Genomic DNA, 17,670 nt, shown 5'->3' with positions numbered 1-17,670 from the left:
TTCAACTTCAGCAGAAAAACAAACTGCTAATAATTAACTGAAAGACAATTAAGTAATAATGAGATTAGAGTCTAAAAGTCCTTAAGTATCTTTAAATGACCTCCAAGACAGCTGGATTAGAAAGTAATCAGGGGACACCTGGGTGGCTCAGTGGGTTAAAGCCTCCATCTTTGGCTCGGATTATGATCCCAGGGTCCTGGGATCCCAGAGCCCCGAATCGGACTCTGCTCAGCAGGGAGCCTGCTACCTCCTCTCTCTCTGCCTGCTTCTCTGCCTACTTGTGATCTCTGTCTGTGAAATAAATAAATAAAATCTTAAAAAAAAAAAAAAGTAATCAGAAGTGAGATCTCTGTAGAGTATAATCAATCAGATATAAAAGTAAAACGCAGAAGTGGAATGTCTTTATTTTTATTTTTCCCCAATTTCCATACTTTTAACACCTCCTGTTCCTACCAGTAGTCTTAAATCAATCAATTGAACTTCAATCCTATTATCAAGTTAAAAGTACCAAGTACTTTGATTATGATTTATCTGCAAAAGAAACATGACAATCCAGTATTTTTAGTCTAGAATACAGGTTTAATGCTTACTTTACATATTTCTCAATACCTTAAAAATGTTTAAGAACTATATTCCGGTTATTAATAACGTCATTTCTTACCAGGATCTGCTAACCCAGTTGTCTCTAATAGTATGTAATCAAATTTCCCCTTCTTCTCCATCAAATTCTCAATAGCTCTAAGGCCATTGTCCCTGGAGAATACCAAAATATAAAATATAGTTGATTATCTCAATATTTTAAAGTGATCATTATAAACATTTTAAAATATATTTAGCAACCTGAGACAAAAATACCTTTAGGCATGTAAAAATTTAACTCATTCCCAAACTGCTAATACAACATCCATCAATATTTACAAATGGTGGAGAAAAACAGAGGCATATATACTGATAAGTGAAATAAATCAGATACATGAGGAGTTAATATTTTAACTTTATTAAAATTAAAAGGAGAGGAAACTTTAATAACCCCGATAAGTTAAAATCTGCTATTTTTATAGCATCACGAAAGAAAAAACTCAACATCCAAAACAATGATAAAATCTATGAATTACCATGGTTTAATATAACATCTAAAGGGACACAATCACTACTTTTCAATTCTGTTCTGAGTAAGGGTACCAGACTTTAATTTCCCTTTTCTCTTAGAACTCCACAGCCCAAGAAAATATTTACTGGATTTCATTATGGTTTTCAAGAAAATGTCAGGATTTTAGATTTGTTAATATATTTGACTCAAAGTCAAATACCTAAGTTGTAAACAATGTAGAAAAAATTTAGTTCACTAGAATATACAAAGTCAACAGTACAGGTATTAATTTTCCTTATTCACTCAACAAAATATTTGAGTGAATAGGTATGTCAGGTCCTTTTCTAAGATCTATGGTCTATTAGTGAAAAAAACATAGATACTGTCGGGGCACCTGGGTGGCTCAGTTGTTGGACATCTCCCTTAGACTTGGGTCATGATCTTAGGGTCCTGAAATAGAGCCCCACATCGGGCTCCCTGCTCAGTGGGAAGCCTGCTTCTCTCTCTCTCCCACTCCCCCTGCCTGTGGTCCCTTTCTCACTGTCTCTCTGTCAAATACATAAATAAAATCTTAAAAAAACAAAAGAAAAAACCCAAAAAACAAACCCAGATACTGTCCTTGGAAGCAACTACCACTAGTGGAACACAATGTGAGCTTTTTCACCTTTGATGGTCATTTATTTTGTTTATAGAAGGTAAATCCTTGGAAATAGGACCAATGACTCATTTAATGTAAAATAATAATTTTTACACATGAAATGTGACTTTCATGTAAAACAGAAATTAATAATTAAACACTGACATCAAAAGACAATAAAAAGAAACTCAATGCATTAGAGCAGACAAAAAAATAAATAGGATAGCAAGAAACACTTTAAGAAAATACATCCTAATAAGTTATTTTCTATATGGAAATACAATGAAGTAGACTACATAAGTCTGTTACATTACACGAGAAAACCAAAGCTGGAAAGATAATCAATAAACATTTGTAACAAACCAACAAGCACACAATAAACACATTCCTCACTTTACTGAACAGCAGAGGCAACCGTTTCTAAGTTCCAGCCATTCTTCATAGAGCTCTCCACCTTGGCTGACAGCTAAGGATTTCTCCACTGCACTTCCTGGAATAATTAACAAGAAGCACTCTTTAGATTATGTTCACTAGCAAAAGCAAAGATGAGGATATCAATAACACAGATTTCAAATCATTTGATACAAACATCTTTTATAACTTTCATTCTTTCATTGCTTATGTAGCCTCAATGTTTTAAACTATACTACTCTAGATTATTTAGGCTTTTACTTTTTAAAGAGGATTTAAGTCCCTAACAAGACAAATCCAAAATTGACTCATACCTACTTCTTTTTGGTCCTCTCACTTGCCCACTCCTATATCCTAATAAAGCAGCTATTTCAAAAGTACTCCTTGGCCATGGCCAACCAGTATGTTTAATATAGTGGTTTTTATATGCCCTTACCCCTCTTTAAAGACTGCCTTGGTGGGAGGTTGGGGTACCAGGTGGTGGGTATTAGAGAGGGCACGGATTGCATGGAGCACTGGGTGTGGTGAAAAAATAATGAATACTGTTTTTCTGAAAATAAATAAATTAATTTAATTTTTTAAAAAAAGACTGCCTTATCTTTTTTTCTTCCCATTCTTCTTCTAAAAATTGTTTTTGTTTCTATTAGACAGACTACCCAATATTCCCGGTATGAGTAAAAACCCTAGTTCTTTTTGAGGAAGTTTGCTTGGCCCATTTAAAAATTAAAATTTTAAACTCAATTTCCTAGCAATGCTTACTTAAGAAAGAGTAATATATATGTGAAATTCTGAGATGCTTGTTACCATACAAGAATGATTTTAAATATCTTACTTTTCCTCCAATAAAGAAATATACCAAAGCCAAGGAAGAGTTCTAAATATCCAGTAAAGTGAATGGCCACAAAAGAAAATTCAGTAATTTTTTATGCATATATTTTTTGTTTATATTTTAGTTAGGCAAGGATAACGAGCTTTGAAAGGGACTGCTACAGAATTCAAGGTATAGGGGATATGAATAAAATGCAAAGGAAAGTATTGCAAATAAATAGTTTATATAAAATTATATAAACAATCCAGAAGGAATAAAGAAAAATAGTAACAATAATAAATGTAATGATCAGTGTCCAACAGATCAGTTAAGAAGCTAGTCTTATAATAGCTTATTAAGTCTACTAGTCTTATAATAGCTTATTAAAATGAGAAATCAAAAAAAAAAATGAGAAATCAAGAGGCGCCTGGGTGGCTCAATAGCTGAAAGTCTCAGGTCATGACCCAGGGTCCTAGGATAGAGCCCCGCATCAGGCTCCTTGCTCAGCAGGAAGCCTGCTTTTCCCTCTCCCACGCTCCCTGCTTGTGTTCCCTCTCTAGCTGTGTCTCTGTCAAATAAATAAAATCTTTAAAAAAAAAAAAAAAGAGAAATCAAGTTTAACAGGTTCTCCCTTCTTGTTCATAAAACCTAGCTCCTTTATTCATTTACAACAGAGAAAATAGTATACTTTAAGAAATAGCTCAACATAAGATACATTTTTTGGCTAAAAGTGAGCTATAATTAAAATTCACACTTAAGAAGAAAAACTTCTACAAGGAATCAAAAAATTGTGTCTAACACTGCTGTATATGTATTTTTAAAAGCACAGTTCAATATTAAAATTAAAAAATGGAATTTTAAGTGCATATATTTCCACAGACAACTGCAGATTTTGAGATAGAAACCATATATTTAACTTATTTTTTAAATGCTTTGTAAACAATAAACACCCAACAACATAAACTTATGAAAACTGGAACATTTTAAAGAATTTTTCAAAAGTTACAAGTGAACAATACAGTCAGTATAAAAGTACATAGAAAAGCCTTAAAGAACTTTCTTTCATATGTTTAGCTTTTTACTTCTGGAGTTATTTCATATAAAAACTTAATTTAATTCTGTTATTATGAATTCTGAAGTTTTATAAAATTTTATAAAAACGATCTAATTTCAGTACCTCAAATCTGTACAAAAGAAAGCCGAACTGAAATTAATTTTCCCAAAACTATCTGCATCAATGTATTCACATTACGATACCTTGTATTTTCATTTTATGTATGGAATATCAAAATTTACCATAAGCTACCTATAAATTCTTATACCATCACATTCACTGAACTTTACTTACCTTCCCCAAATTCATTTAAAATAACTGCTACTCTTTTACTATGTTGCTCTGTCAAAATATAGTTCAGAAGTGTCGTCTTCCCAGCACCTGTAAAACATACTTGTCTTAGAGGTGCCTGGGTAGCTCAGTCGTTAGGCGTCTGCCTTCGGCTCAGGTCATGATCCCAGGGTCCTGGGATCGAGGCCCGCATCGGGCTCCCTGCTCGGTGGGAGGCCTGCTTCTCCCTCTCCCACTCCCCCTGCTTCTGTTCCCTCTCTTGCTGTGTCTCTCTCTGTCAAAAAAAAAAAAAAATAAAATCTTAAAAAAAAAAAATACTTGTTTTAAAAACATTCAAAGGCTAATTTTAAAGGCATAGACACAAAAATAGAGTCCCAATGTTTTTAAAATTTGTGTGCTATTTTTAAAATATTATTTAACTATGGCATAGAAGATTCTAAAGGAAAGATTAGAGTATCCTTTGCAAACTATTAAAAAAGCTTTATGTAGAAATGAAACTTTGTAAATATTTATAAATATGCCTTCAACTTGGATCACAGTTTTCTTCAACCTCATACAACAAAAATATGCCTTCTATACAATTTATAATATAATTAATATAAAGACATCTAAAATTTCTATTAAGTAAGGAATTATTGAAATAATGGCTTCCAGCGAATAAAGTACTCATGTACTTAATTTACTGTATTTAAATGTAAAGTAAATTAAATTTACTTTACATTTAAGTTTAAATTTAATTTAAGTTTAAAATTTAAACTTTAAATTACTAATGTACTTTATTTAAAATATTTAGACACCTTCACATGATGACAATGTTTCTTAGCCAAGAATGTATGCTTTACTTCCCAAAAATTTACATATAAAGCCTATCTTTTATTTCAATATCCATCATTAACCACACAAATTCAAACAGACTATAGGGCTACTTTTAGTGCTTAAAGTAACCTATAAGAAAATATGTGTATATATACAGCTGACACTCAAACAACTGTGTGGGTTGTAGGTCCACTTAACATGGCTTTTTTTCTGTAAATATAGTACATTACTGTATTTTTCCCCCTTATGATTTTATTCATAACATTTCCTTTTCTCTAGCTTACTTTATTGTTAAGAGTACAATATTTAGGGGCGCCTGGGTGGCTCAGTAGGTTAAGCCGCTGCCTTCGGCTCAGGTCATGATCTCAGGGTCTTGGGATCGAGTCCCGCATCGGGCTCTCTGCTCAGCAGGGAGCCTGCTCCTCCCTCTCTCTCTCTCTGCCTGCCTCTCTGCCTACTCGTGATCTCTGTCTGTCAAATAAATAAATAAAATCTTTAAAAAAAAAAAAGAGTACAATATTTAATATATATAACATACAAAATATGTGCTAATCAACTGTTTATATCACCAGTAAAGATTCTGGTCAACAGTAGACTATTACCTGGGTTTTGGGGCAGTACAAAATTACCATGCAGGAAGTCAGCACCCCTAGCCCCCACACTGTTCAAGGGTCAACTGTATCTGACTACCTTTCTATAAAACACACACAAAAAATGGGAGAAATGATGTAAAAAATGTTAACAATATACAGAATATTCAGTACTTAGAAAAATTCATAAAGCTACACTAACTTTATCCAGTAGGTGGCATGTTAAACCTAGTATGTTCAGCTCAAGAAAAAGAAAAACATTTACCTTGTGAAAAACTATACACACCAAAGTTCAAAGAAAAAAAAAACTTTATAGTAGTGTAGTTCAGTTGTATGAGTGTATCATTCATTTACTTTTCTGTTGGTGGATATTTGGGTTATCTCCAGTGTTTTATTTTCCCAAACAGTGCTGCTAAGAACTATTACATGTAAGCCTGTACACAACTTCTGAAGTACATTTAGGAGACTTTTAGCCTCTAACTAGAAGGGATTTAATGATCATTAGGGTATTAATATCTTCACATTTTTAAGTCTTATTCCTTTAAAAGCTGTTGAAGGGATTAAAAGTTTATGTTTAGAGAGCTTTAAAAACCTCAACATCACGTAAGTGTGAGGTATAGAATGAAAGGGACAGAGCTTAAGGAGACAGGGCAATGAGGAAATTCTTAGAACCAGTCCAAATGTGAGACAGAGACCCTGAACATGAGGGCAGCACTAGGCAGTGGCAGTGAAAATGGGAAAACAGAGGTGGATATCGGAGACCTTCTAAGAAAATTACTAGGACTTAATAATTAACCACATTATGAAGCAGAAGACTTGAGGCACAGTTTATTCATTCAAAAGTCTACTATGGGGCAGATCTCATGCTGGGCCTTGGTGGCAAGTGCACAGAACAGAGACAACCTGCCTCTACTTTTACAATGCTTAGAAAGGCTAAGAAAGTGGGAAATGGAAGGTAGTTGAGACGGACAGAGAGGCAAGGATGCCACGGAATTATAGAGTGGACAGGAGATAGACAAGATGTTAGGCAGCACCTAAAAGGGAGGTCTAGGCAGAGGAGTAACAAAAAAGAAAAAGATTCCAGGGGTTAAAATACTTGGCATTGTTTAAAAGTAAAAGCTCCAATGTGCCTGGACCACAGTTTGGTCGGCTAGAAAGACAGTCAAGAGCCAGATCATATAGGACCAGTCGATTCATGTTTAGGAATTTGAACAGCAACCCAAATGGAAATCCCTGAAGGGTGCGACACAGTTGACATTTACGAAGATCATTAAGGCTAAAATACAGAGAATATATTAAAGGGAAACATGACACAAGGCTAGTTAGAAAAATTTTAGAATATTCCAGGTTGTTGGAATCAGGGGAGCAGGAGAACTGGACCATAAAATAACATGAAGTTTTGGACCTGCTACGTTGGAGATGTCTGTGAGACATCAAAATAGAAACTATCTGAGTGTGAAGTGAAAAGGATGAACAGAGGTGGGAGAAAATAAAAACAAAAAACAAAAAAAAAAACCAGAGAAGTACGTGGAAATTTCATAAGAAAAATGTGATGGAAGCTGATACAACAATATTTCAAAAAAGAGAAAATAGCCAAGAATAAGTAGTGAAACTAGATCCCCTATAATCAGCAACAAGGTGGTCGGCAAAAGTCCTCTTCCTGAGCTTTAGACCGTTACCTCCAATGCTCTAGTGACCGAGGAATGAGAAAAATGGTCAAGGCCAGAGGGGCGAGGCTGAGCCACTCTGTCCCAGACAAGGAATCTGCTCAACTGCTTAGTGGCGCAGCCTCTGCATAACAGTGGGGACACATCAAAAATAAATCCCCTTATAAAATTAGTCCAGAAGAAAAAGGAGAAGCAGCAGCTAAAAAAAGACAACACCAGAGATTTAACTCCTATTTTTGCACCAAGTGTGTGGCTGTCTCCGGCACCATGTAGGAATGGTATCACCGACCCCAAATCCTCTCACTTTATTTACATTTCTTAACTTCCCGCCGGCTCGCAATGCGGTCCTGCATTGCTTCGAGCCCTTCCCGTGAACTGTCAGGCTTTAGACTCCTGCTCCTCAGAGTCGTCCGAGCTCCTCCCGCGCAAGCCCCCACACTGGCCTTCAGGGAACTGCACGGTTACACACCTACGAGTTCAAGTGCCCGTGTGCACTCCTGAACGTCGCCGGCGTGAGAAAGAGCATCTGGGAGGGGAGAGATTTGATCCTTACTTTCTCCTAGGGCGCTCTGCCAACAAACCTCAAAAACAAAAAACAAACAAACAAACAAAAACCCACCTTTGCAAGGAATCCTCTCCCCGAACAGCTGGAAGGGGCTGGCCCGTGGGGGAAGGGGAAGCTACCAAAGACCCGCCCCCCTCGTGGGTCGGGCACAGACAGGGCACCCTGTAAAGGTGACAGACCTAAGGCTGGGTGTTTCCTGCCCCGACGAGCAGGTAAGAAAGCAAACCCAAACGGGTGACCCAGATTACTTCCGCTCTCCAGGCAGGTTCGCGAGCTTCAGGCACGGAGCACGACCGGCGAGCGGCCACGTGGGTCACGAGGGGGCGGGCCCAAGCCTCTAGGGGCAAAGCCAGAACTCGTTTTTCAAAATGCGAGGGTAACTGGTTCCCTCGATCAACGGGCAGGTAACGCAAAGGGATCGGGGCGTCCTCGAGCCACGAGATGAGGAGCAACCCCAACGGGGAGGGAGGGACCCAACCCCTACCTCAGAGACACGTGCTGTCGGCCAGAAGGGCCGGATGCCTGAGGTAAAGAGGCGCCGGCAGCCCCCAAAATCCCAGGATACCAGCGTTCACGGCATTTTCTGACCGGGATGGTTAGTTACCTAAATACCCGGTGATAATCGTGACTGGGATCTTAGCGTCGGGACCAGCCTTCTCCTCCTCCTCTCTCAGCTTCGTCTCAATGGGGACCAATTCAGGACAGTCCTCTTCCGCCAGTTCCTCTTCCTCGCCCACAACACCCACAGCCGGGAACATCCCGGCCAAGTGCACACACTACGCCTCCACCTCCCCTCAGCCGACACAACCAAAACGCCGAGGCGCAGCTGCGCACGCCGCAAGCGCCACGCCGGGCGCGTTCTTGACGTCATCACGCCGCGACGCGCGGCACCTCCCGGTCCCGCCCGGATTACCTGGGCTCTGGCGGAGAACCGCCTCGCCTCTTAGCCACGCCCCCAGAGAAGTTGACCACACCCCCGGGGCGTGTTCTCTAAACCTGAGCGGAGCTGGGCGGAGTTCTTACGGTGCCAGCCTCCGTGCTGTCCGTGTGTGCACCAACTGAGACCCGGGTGGTGGGATCCTGGAACGGGTAGCCTGACCTCAACAGTCCCGGTAGAGAACAGACTCCATCAATCTGACATTTTTTTTAGTATCATTAAAAAACTTTTTTTAATTCATAGGGGGAAGAATGGGAAGCTGTAACACTACTATGTTAATTGTATTTTTTATCCCTGAAGGAATAACCAGCGAAACTTTTTTCTTTCTAATAACTGTATATTTTACATGTATATCCAAATTTTTACAATGTATATGAATTACTCTTATTTATTTTTCTTTCTCATTTATTCGGACTCAGGTAACCTGTGTTCATTTATCATATTCTTTGGTTCATGACACTTTCATCGTTAATCATGGAAAGCCCTCCTTTATATTTATGTTTATAATAAACTCCTTTGACCTCATTCCTTGCCCACAGACATTACCAATAAGCTATACCTATCTGTGTGGAGCCAGTACCCTGTTCCAACCTTCTGCCTCTGCCTCTCCCCTAACATAGTAACCATTATCCTGAATTGATTTCAGGTGACTGCTCATTTGCTTTTTTTTTTTTTTTTAATTTTATTTATTTGACAGACAGAGATCACAAGTAGGCAGAGAGGCAGGCAGAGAGAGAGAGAGAGAGGAGGAAGCAGGCTCCCCGCAGAGCAGAGAGCCCAGTGTGGGGCTGGATCCCATGACTCCGGGATTACAACCCGGCTGCAGGCAGATGCTTAACCCACTGAGCCACCCAGGCACCCGCGCTCCTTTCTTTTTAGTGTTATCAAATATATATGTGAATAGACAACATGTTGTTTAATTTTGCTTGTCTTTGAACTTCATAAAAAGAGTATCACACAGTATGTAATCTTCTGGGGTTATCTACATTTTCAGCTCCTCTGTTGTATTCTGTTCTGCTGTGTGACTGTACAGCAATTTCTTCACTCATTTCCTGTCAATTATTTCCCAGTTTTGCTTCATGGACAGCATTCAGTGACCCTTCAGCACCAAATTACTGCCCGAGCAGAAGCTGTGACAGCCCAGACCACATTCCCTTACACAATTCTCAGACACATTCTTGCAGATTCCCTTACATGTCTCTGACAGAATGTTACACGAACATCTCTTATCTCACTGAGAGCAACCTGTGCCCAAAAGGCCAGCTCAGTCAAGGTGACTGACAAATATTGTTGTAACAGTATATAGCCTTGGTCAGAGCAAAAAGAGTTTTTACACACCGCAGTGGTCAAAAGTTAAAGGCACTCCAAACGTTCACCACCCAATGAAGGAATAAACAAAATGTGGTACATCCATACAATGAAAAATTATCTCACAACAAACAGGAATGAAGTAGCTGCTGTAACATGACTGGCCCTCAAAAGCATTATGAAGGGAAAGGAGGCATTCACAAAACACCACACGTTGTATGATTCCATTTACGTGAAACACATGTTGTATGGTTCCATTTACATGAAATGTGCACTGTAGGCAAATCCAATGAAACAGAAAGTAGATCAGTTGTCACCAGAGACGGGGCGTTGAAAGGCGTGACTGATCACCTGTGCATTTTGGGGGTGATAAAAATATTCTAAAAGTGATTGTGTTGATAGTAGTGCAACTGTGTGAAAATACAAAAAACCACGGAAATGTATATTTTTTTAAAGATTTATTTATTTATCTGAGAGAAAGAGAGCATGGGGGAGGAGCAGAGGGAAAGGATCTTCAAGCAGAATCCTTGTTGAGTGCAGATGACACCCCACCCGCCTTGCCACGCAGGGCTCAATTTCATGGCCCATGAGATCATGACCTGAACTGAAACCCAGAGTCAGACACTCCAGGTTTTGTTTGTTTGTTTGTTTGTTTGTTTAACAGAGACAGAGAGAGAGACAGTAAGACAGTGGGACAGTGAGAGAGGGAACACAAACAGGGTAGTGGGAGAGGGAGAAGCGGGCTCCCCACTGAACAGAAAGCCCGACATGCGGCTCAATCCCAGGACCCTGAGATCATGGCCTGAGCTGAAGGCAGAAGCTTAACCCACTGAGCCACCCAGGTACCCTCAGAGCTGCTATTTTTTTTTAAATTTAATTTTATTTTTTCAGTGTTCCAAGATTCATTGTTTATGCACCACACCCAGTCAGAGCTGCTATTTTTCAAAAGTGTTAAACGTTGCACTGTGTGTTAAAACGTGGGGGGTACCCATGTGCATCGGCAGAGAAACACTGCCTTCAAGGTCTTCTCCCAGCCCTTTCAAGCCCTGGCCTTCTGAGCAGGTAAGTCTGAACCTATCTGCAGTGATTCTTCAGCTCAGCCACACGTAGGCATGGCTACAAAGATTGCTGCTTCATAAATGTCTCTTGTCTATTTCTGTAAGACTCTTCAGTAATGTATCTATCCATGAATTCTGTGTTTTGCCATTTTCTTTTCTGACGTGTATTAACTTTTCCCCCCAAAATTTAACATCTGTGTGTCTAAAGAGGAGAGGTTTTTGATATATTCAGATAAATGGCTTGCGATCTCGTCTCTCCCTACTTGTGTGACTGTTTTCACTTCTATCTTAACACAGGACTTACCACTTTTATCCATCCTATTTTGAGGAAGGTTTTGTTGTTGTTGTTTAATCCCAAATGTCATTTTAAATAAGTAAAAAGAATCATAATCATATATTGCAAAATCTATTGCATTTTCTTTTTTTCTTTTTTATTTATTTATTTGACAGAGATCACAAGTAGGCAGAGAGGCAGGCAGAGAGAGAGAGGAAGAAGCAGGCTCCCCGCTGAGCAGAGAACAGGATATGGGGCTCGATCCCACGACACCGGGATCTTGACCTGAGCCAAAGGCAGAGGCTTTAACCCACTAAGCCACCCAGGTGTCCCTCTATTGCGTTTTCTAAGGTAACTAAAATTCCCTCAGTTTTGACATTTTGTTTAGTTTCAGTAGCTTTGGGGCAAAACAACCACCACAACAATAATGATAATGTGTGGACCCCTTGCCATCTGATAGGCCTTGTGTTAAGCACATCAAATGCATTATCTTATTGAACTGGCAAGATAAATATTATTCGTATGCCCATTTTATAGACAGAGAAACTAAACCTTGAGAAGGTAAATAGCTTGCTCAAGGTCATACAGTTAGCAAATGGCAGCCCTGGAGCTCATTCCAGATTTACCTGACAGGATCCCATGCTCTTTTCAACCAGGGATCTTTAAACTTTTTCTGGAGCACCTGGGTGGCTCAGTTGGTTAAGCGACTGCCTTCAGCTCAGGTCACAATCCCAGGGATCGAGTCCCACATCGGGCTCCGAGCTCCATGAGGAGTCTGCTTCTCCCTCTGACCCTCTCCCCTGTCATTTTCTCTCTCACTCTCTATCAAATAAATAAATAAAATCTTAAAAAAAAAAAAAAAACTTTTTCTGTAAAGGGTCAGGTAGTAAATTTTTTTTATGTTTCACAGGTCAACAGCCAAATTCAAGGATATTATGTAGGTACCTACAACCTAAGAGAGAACAAATTTCTGCAAATTTTGAAATTGGATTTGATGTGATTTTCATCTGTCATGAAATATTGTTCTTTTCATTCTTAGCTTGCAGGCAGTAGAGGTGATAAGCCACAGCCCACAAGCTGCAGATCTAAGCTAACATGCTCTGCCTTGTTATGCTGTATTAAATGAAATTTTGCAAAAATAGATCATCTTTGCTATTTTTTGTTTATTTACTACTATTATTTTTTTTTCGGTAGCATCCTTGCTATTTTAAGCTTAGTTTGTAAATCCTTCACCCTTGCAACAACCCCTTGGCCTCCAAAGGTTAGGCACCACAGTTACCACCATATAAATATTCAGAGGAAGGTCTGAAGCTGAGAAGCTTAAGCTATTTTTTTTAATGTTATGTTAGTACCATAGAGTCTGTCATTAGTTATTGATGTAGTGCTCCATGATTCATGGTTTTCGTATATCACCCAGCGCTCCATGCAATACAGGTCCTCCTTAATACCCATCACCAGGCTCACACCAGCCCCCAAACCCCCTTCCCTCTGAGACCCTCAGTTTGTTTCCCATAGTCCGTAGTCTTTCATGGTTTGTCTCCCCTTCTGATTCCTTCCCCTTCATTTCCCCCTTTTTTCTCTAAATGTCCTCCATGCTGTTCCTTATGTTCCACATATAAGTGAAACTGTACGATAATTGACTCTCTCTGCCTGACTTGTTTCACTCAGCATAATCTCCTCCAGTCCCACCCATGTCAATGCAGAAGGGATGAATACTTTCTGATGGACCCTCAACTCTATGGTCAACTAATCTTTGACAAAGCAGGAAAAAATATCCAATGGAAAAAAAGATAGTCTCTTCAAGAAATGGTGCTGGGAAAATTGGACAGCTATATACAGAAGAATGAAACTTGACCCTTCGCTTATACCACACACAAAGATAAACTCTAAATGAATGAAAGATCTCAAAGGGAGACCGAAATCTATCCCAATCCTAGAGGAGAACATAGGCAGCAATCTCTTCAACATCGGCCACAGCAACTTCTTTCAAGACATGTCTCCAGAGGCAAGGGAAACAAAAGCGAAAATGAACTTTTGGGACTTCATCAAGATAGAAAGCTTCTGCAGATCAAAGGAAACAACTAAAGACAACTAAACTATTTCTCCAAGAACACTGATACCTGGTCTTCAAGGGACCCGATTTAGGCTGCATCTGAGTCTTCCTAATGGGAGGAGCTTCCCTGCACTGGAGCCGAGCAGAAAAGCACTCTGGTTGTCTGGATTCCTGCAGCCCAGCTTCAAGACAACAATCTTGCCCTAAGTCCTTTGGCACAATTCCCTGCCTCCTCCCCTTTGCCTCATTTTACTCCTTTGGACACATATGACATGGGCTGCCAGGGGAGAAAGTCAGGACTCCAGCTATATCCAAATCAGAGGAAAGCTAAAGATACTGCCAGTTTGGTTTTGCTTTTTTTGTTTCAGTGTGTTTTTTCTTCTCTCATTTTGCAACTTCCTACAAAGGAAAGAACATATTAGTGGCCTGCAGTGGCTCCTGGTTTAGAGGAAAGGAAACTGAGGGTTTCAGAATTAACCCAGTTCCTCTTACCTAGCTGTGGTCAGTAAACAAAAAACAAACACAGCATCTCTTAAACCCTCGATATTTATCCATTTATTTGCTGCTTTTCACTAGGAGCCCATGAACTTAATAGGAACATCCCTGAAAGGTGGAAGCCAAAGGCTTTTTGTGATCACTTCCATCAGGATAGAATATCAATATTCAAATATCATATGCCCTTTGTTATGATGTAAAGCCACTGTAAGGACATGAAATAATATTCTCCACCCCACTCCCCTGAATTCTGATGGTGGCTGGCAGGTGAAATAGGTACATTTCAGTGTTTTTGGAGAGTGTGACTTTCATTTCAAAGGCTCTAAGTAGTAGTATGCTAATTCATAGTCTCGGGCTATTAAAGCATTCTGTTAATTAGGCTTAACTTACAGTGCAGTCACTCCTAGATCAGTTTCACCACCGCCCACCCCACCCCCACCACACACACAACAGAAAACACCATTAAAAGCTTGTAAGCTGACCATCTGAGTGGTGCATTGTTGTCTCCAAAATACACTATCAGGCAAGGACTGGACATTGAGCAAAACTAAAAAAAAGAAAGTTGTGCAATGATCTTGTTGTAATAGTTTAGGAGACTGTCTAAGTAACATCCTCTTCTCTTGTGAGGGAATATTTACAAGTGACATTTGTGGCTTTAAGTTTTACTTTCTAACTTTTATACTTTTAGAGAAGTGGCAAAATCCACGGGCACCTACGCATGATTTCTTCAATGTAAGTAAAAGACACAGAAACAAAAACAAAATGCCTTCATTCTTCCTTCTTCTTCCTAGTCCTTCAAATTCTCTTGAAGAGTGTTTAGTTGCACTTACTACAAAAATATTGTGCGATCAGGAAAACCAGGTCTTCCCAGTTTCAAGCGAGTGTCTTCTGAGTCCCGTAGCTCTGTCTCTCCGTGAGCACCATGCTTTCACTAGGAGGAAAGATTCATGAATCCTTTTCAGACGGATTTATTTTCCTCTTATGATTTTCCTGTGTCTGTTCTGGCCTGGGGTCCCAGAGTCAACTACTCCAAGTACATGGCAACCCCTCTCCTCAAGCCACTGAGCCATTCCATCTCAACCACATAGTGGGTCAGCATTTTCCAGTGCACTTAATACCTCTACAGTCTACCTGAATTTTAGTGACCCCTCCAAATTTATGTGTAGAATAATCTGAACTTCCCTGAATTAAGTATGTGTATTACCCAATACCCTCCCCATCCCCTGTTTTAATAATAGCAGGATCCCGATTTTTTTAAAAAAATTTTATTTATTTGACACAGAGAGAGAGAGAGCACAAGCAGGGGGAGCAGCAGGCAGAGGGAGAAGCAGGCTCCTTGCTGAGGGGAGAGCCCGAAGCGGGGCTCAATCCCAGGCCCCTGGGATCATGACCTGAGCCGAAGACAGACGCTTTACAAACTGAGCCACCCAGGTGCCCCTCAAATAAAGTATTTTAAACCTAAAATCGTGATTCTGCTTTACTTAATATAAAAGACAGGTTATGGGTCACAACGATATTTCATGCAAAACTTGGCAAGGCAGAATCTTATCCACCCCAGAGGTTTTAGAAGTGAAAGTACTGTGCTAGTTATTATGTTGCTCAGTAAAGCTAATAAAGCGAATGTTTACATTCTGATGACCACAGAAGCCCAAGGCAAAAGAGCATTGGTAGGGCAAAGGTCTGAGTATGGCTGTTGCTGTTATGATATATTTATCATACTTGTGCTCTGTTGCTGTTGTATTAATTTTTTCATCAATGTGTACAGGGAAAGAGCAAGTAGCTCTCCAGGTGAGTTGATTGTTAACTTGGAAGTTACTTAATCTCCTGGAATGTAACCTTTAACTTTAAAGCATGTCATGACCTCATCAACATGGTTGTTGAAGGAAATCACAATTGTTTAATTTATGGGATAGTTAATCTATAGGATATGGGTATTACAGGGAATTCAATGTTTTCAATGAAGCTGCATATGAATTTACCCCACTTGTGATTAATAAAAAAAAATCTACCATCATTTTATTTTATTTTTTTTAAAGATTTTTTTTTTTAATTTATTTGACAGACAGAGATCACAATTAGGCAGAGAGGCAGGCAGAGAGAGAGGAGGAAGCAGGCTCCCCGCAGAGCAGAGAGCCCGATGCAGGGCTCAATGTGGGGCTCGATCCCAGGACGCTGGGATCATGACCTGAGCCAAAGGCAGAGGCTTTAACCCACTGAGCCACCCAGGCGCCCCTCTACCAACATTTTAGTGGAGTGTCTCTTATTAATCAGAATGCTCCTTTCACCCTTCTTTGTCCAACTTTTTCTTGGAGGCCGTTCAAAATAAAGGTGCTTCTAGCAGTTTAATATGTAAATAAAATGTAAAGCCTTACCCGACCATATTATTCCAACATATGAATGGACCAAATTCATTTAGCAATACCCCTACGGGCGGGTAGTTAGGGCGTTTCCAACATCTTCCCTTTAGAACAATTGCTTTCTATAGAAATTCTAGGTCAAAAAGCATATGCTAAAAAAAAAAAAAGGTATATGCAATTAATATTTTTTTAAAGAGTTTACTTATTTATTTGACAGAGAGAGAGACCACAAGTAGGCAGAGAGTCAGGGGGAAGCAGGCTCCCCGCCGAGCAGAGAGCCCAAAGCGGGGCTCCATCCCAGGATCCCGAGACCATGATCCAAGCCGAAGGCAGCAGCTTAATCCACTGAGCCACCCAGACGCCTCTGCAATTAATATTTCGATATATATTTATAATTTGTCTTTCATAAAATGGTTGTTGATATGTATCTTATTTACTTTAAGAACTTTAACTTTCAGGGGCGCCTGGGTGGCTCAGTTAGTTAAGCACCTGACTTAGGCTCAGGTCATGATTTCGGGTTTTAAAGATTTTAAAATTAAAAAAATAATGCTTTCTTTGACTAATGCGAGAGTCACTAAAAGGATATATTGTTAAACAGAAAAAAAATGCAGAATACTGTGTATAGTAGGGCTCTTTAGGGAGGGGAGGAATAAGAAGGAAAGAATTGTTAATATAATATTTATTTTTAGTACTTCATTTAAGAACATCTCTGCATTGACTTATTTTCTTAGTTATTGCTTTCTTAACATTAGAATTTGGTAGAATTTGGCTGATCACTTCACCATTCATTTCTTATCAATCCACTGCCATTTTCCAAGCTGAAAAGTAAAACTTTATTTTAACTTTTTTTTATTATTAAATTAGTTTATTTATTTTCAGAAAAACAGTATTCATTATTTTTTTCACCACACCCAGTGCTCCATGCAATCTGTGCCCTCTATAATACCCACCACCTGGTACCCCAACCTCCCACCCCCCCGCCCCTTCAAACCCCTCAGATTGTTTTTCAGAGTCCATAGTCTCTCATGGTTCACCTCCCCATCCAATTTACCCCAACTCCCTTCTCCTCTCTAACACCCCCTGTCCTCCATGCTATTTGTTATGCTCCACAAATAAGTGAAACCATATGATAATTGACTCTCTTTGCTTGACTTATTTCACTCAGCATAATCTCTTCCAGTCCTGTCCATGTTGCTACAAAAGTTGGGTATTCATCCTTTCTGATGGAGGCATAATACTCCACAGTGTATATGGACCAC

General features: G+C 39.5%; 1 protein-coding gene across 6 annotated transcripts in view; it reads right to left on the bottom strand.

Moving 5' to 3' along the window:
- LOC101688030 (COBW domain-containing protein 1) overlaps positions 1-8,797 on the bottom strand; it is a 55,814-nt gene extending 47,017 nt beyond the window's left edge. The window contains exons 1-6 of one of the 6 annotated variants that reach the window (XM_045065057.1): positions 8,534-8,797; positions 8,178-8,266; positions 7,834-7,945; positions 4,295-4,381; positions 2,121-2,217; positions 662-753 (exon numbers count right to left, since the gene is read on the bottom strand). In XM_045065057.1, coding sequence (XP_044920992.1) covers positions 662-753; positions 2,121-2,217; positions 4,295-4,381; positions 7,834-7,945; positions 8,178-8,266; positions 8,534-8,687 — 631 coding nt within the window. In that variant the 5' untranslated portion in view covers positions 8,688-8,797. Of the gene's footprint in view, positions 1-661; positions 754-2,120; positions 2,218-4,294; positions 4,382-5,709; positions 5,802-7,833; positions 7,946-7,983; positions 8,092-8,177; positions 8,267-8,413 lie in introns of those variants that run through there. The other 5 variants (XM_045065061.1, XM_045065058.1, XM_045065062.1 and 2 more) reach the window with 5 other exon arrangements.
- Between the last annotated feature and the right edge of the window lie 8,873 nt (positions 8,798-17,670).

The sequence above is a fragment of the Mustela putorius genome, unplaced genomic scaffold (assembly GCF_011764305.1).
Source record: "Mustela putorius furo isolate JIRA1106 unplaced genomic scaffold, ASM1176430v1.1 tig00003854_pilon_pilon_pilon, whole genome shotgun sequence".
Taxonomy (NCBI): Eukaryota; Metazoa; Chordata; class Mammalia; order Carnivora; family Mustelidae; genus Mustela; species Mustela putorius.
Note: the sequence above shows the minus strand (reverse complement) of the source record. Positions and strands in the feature narration are given on the sequence as shown.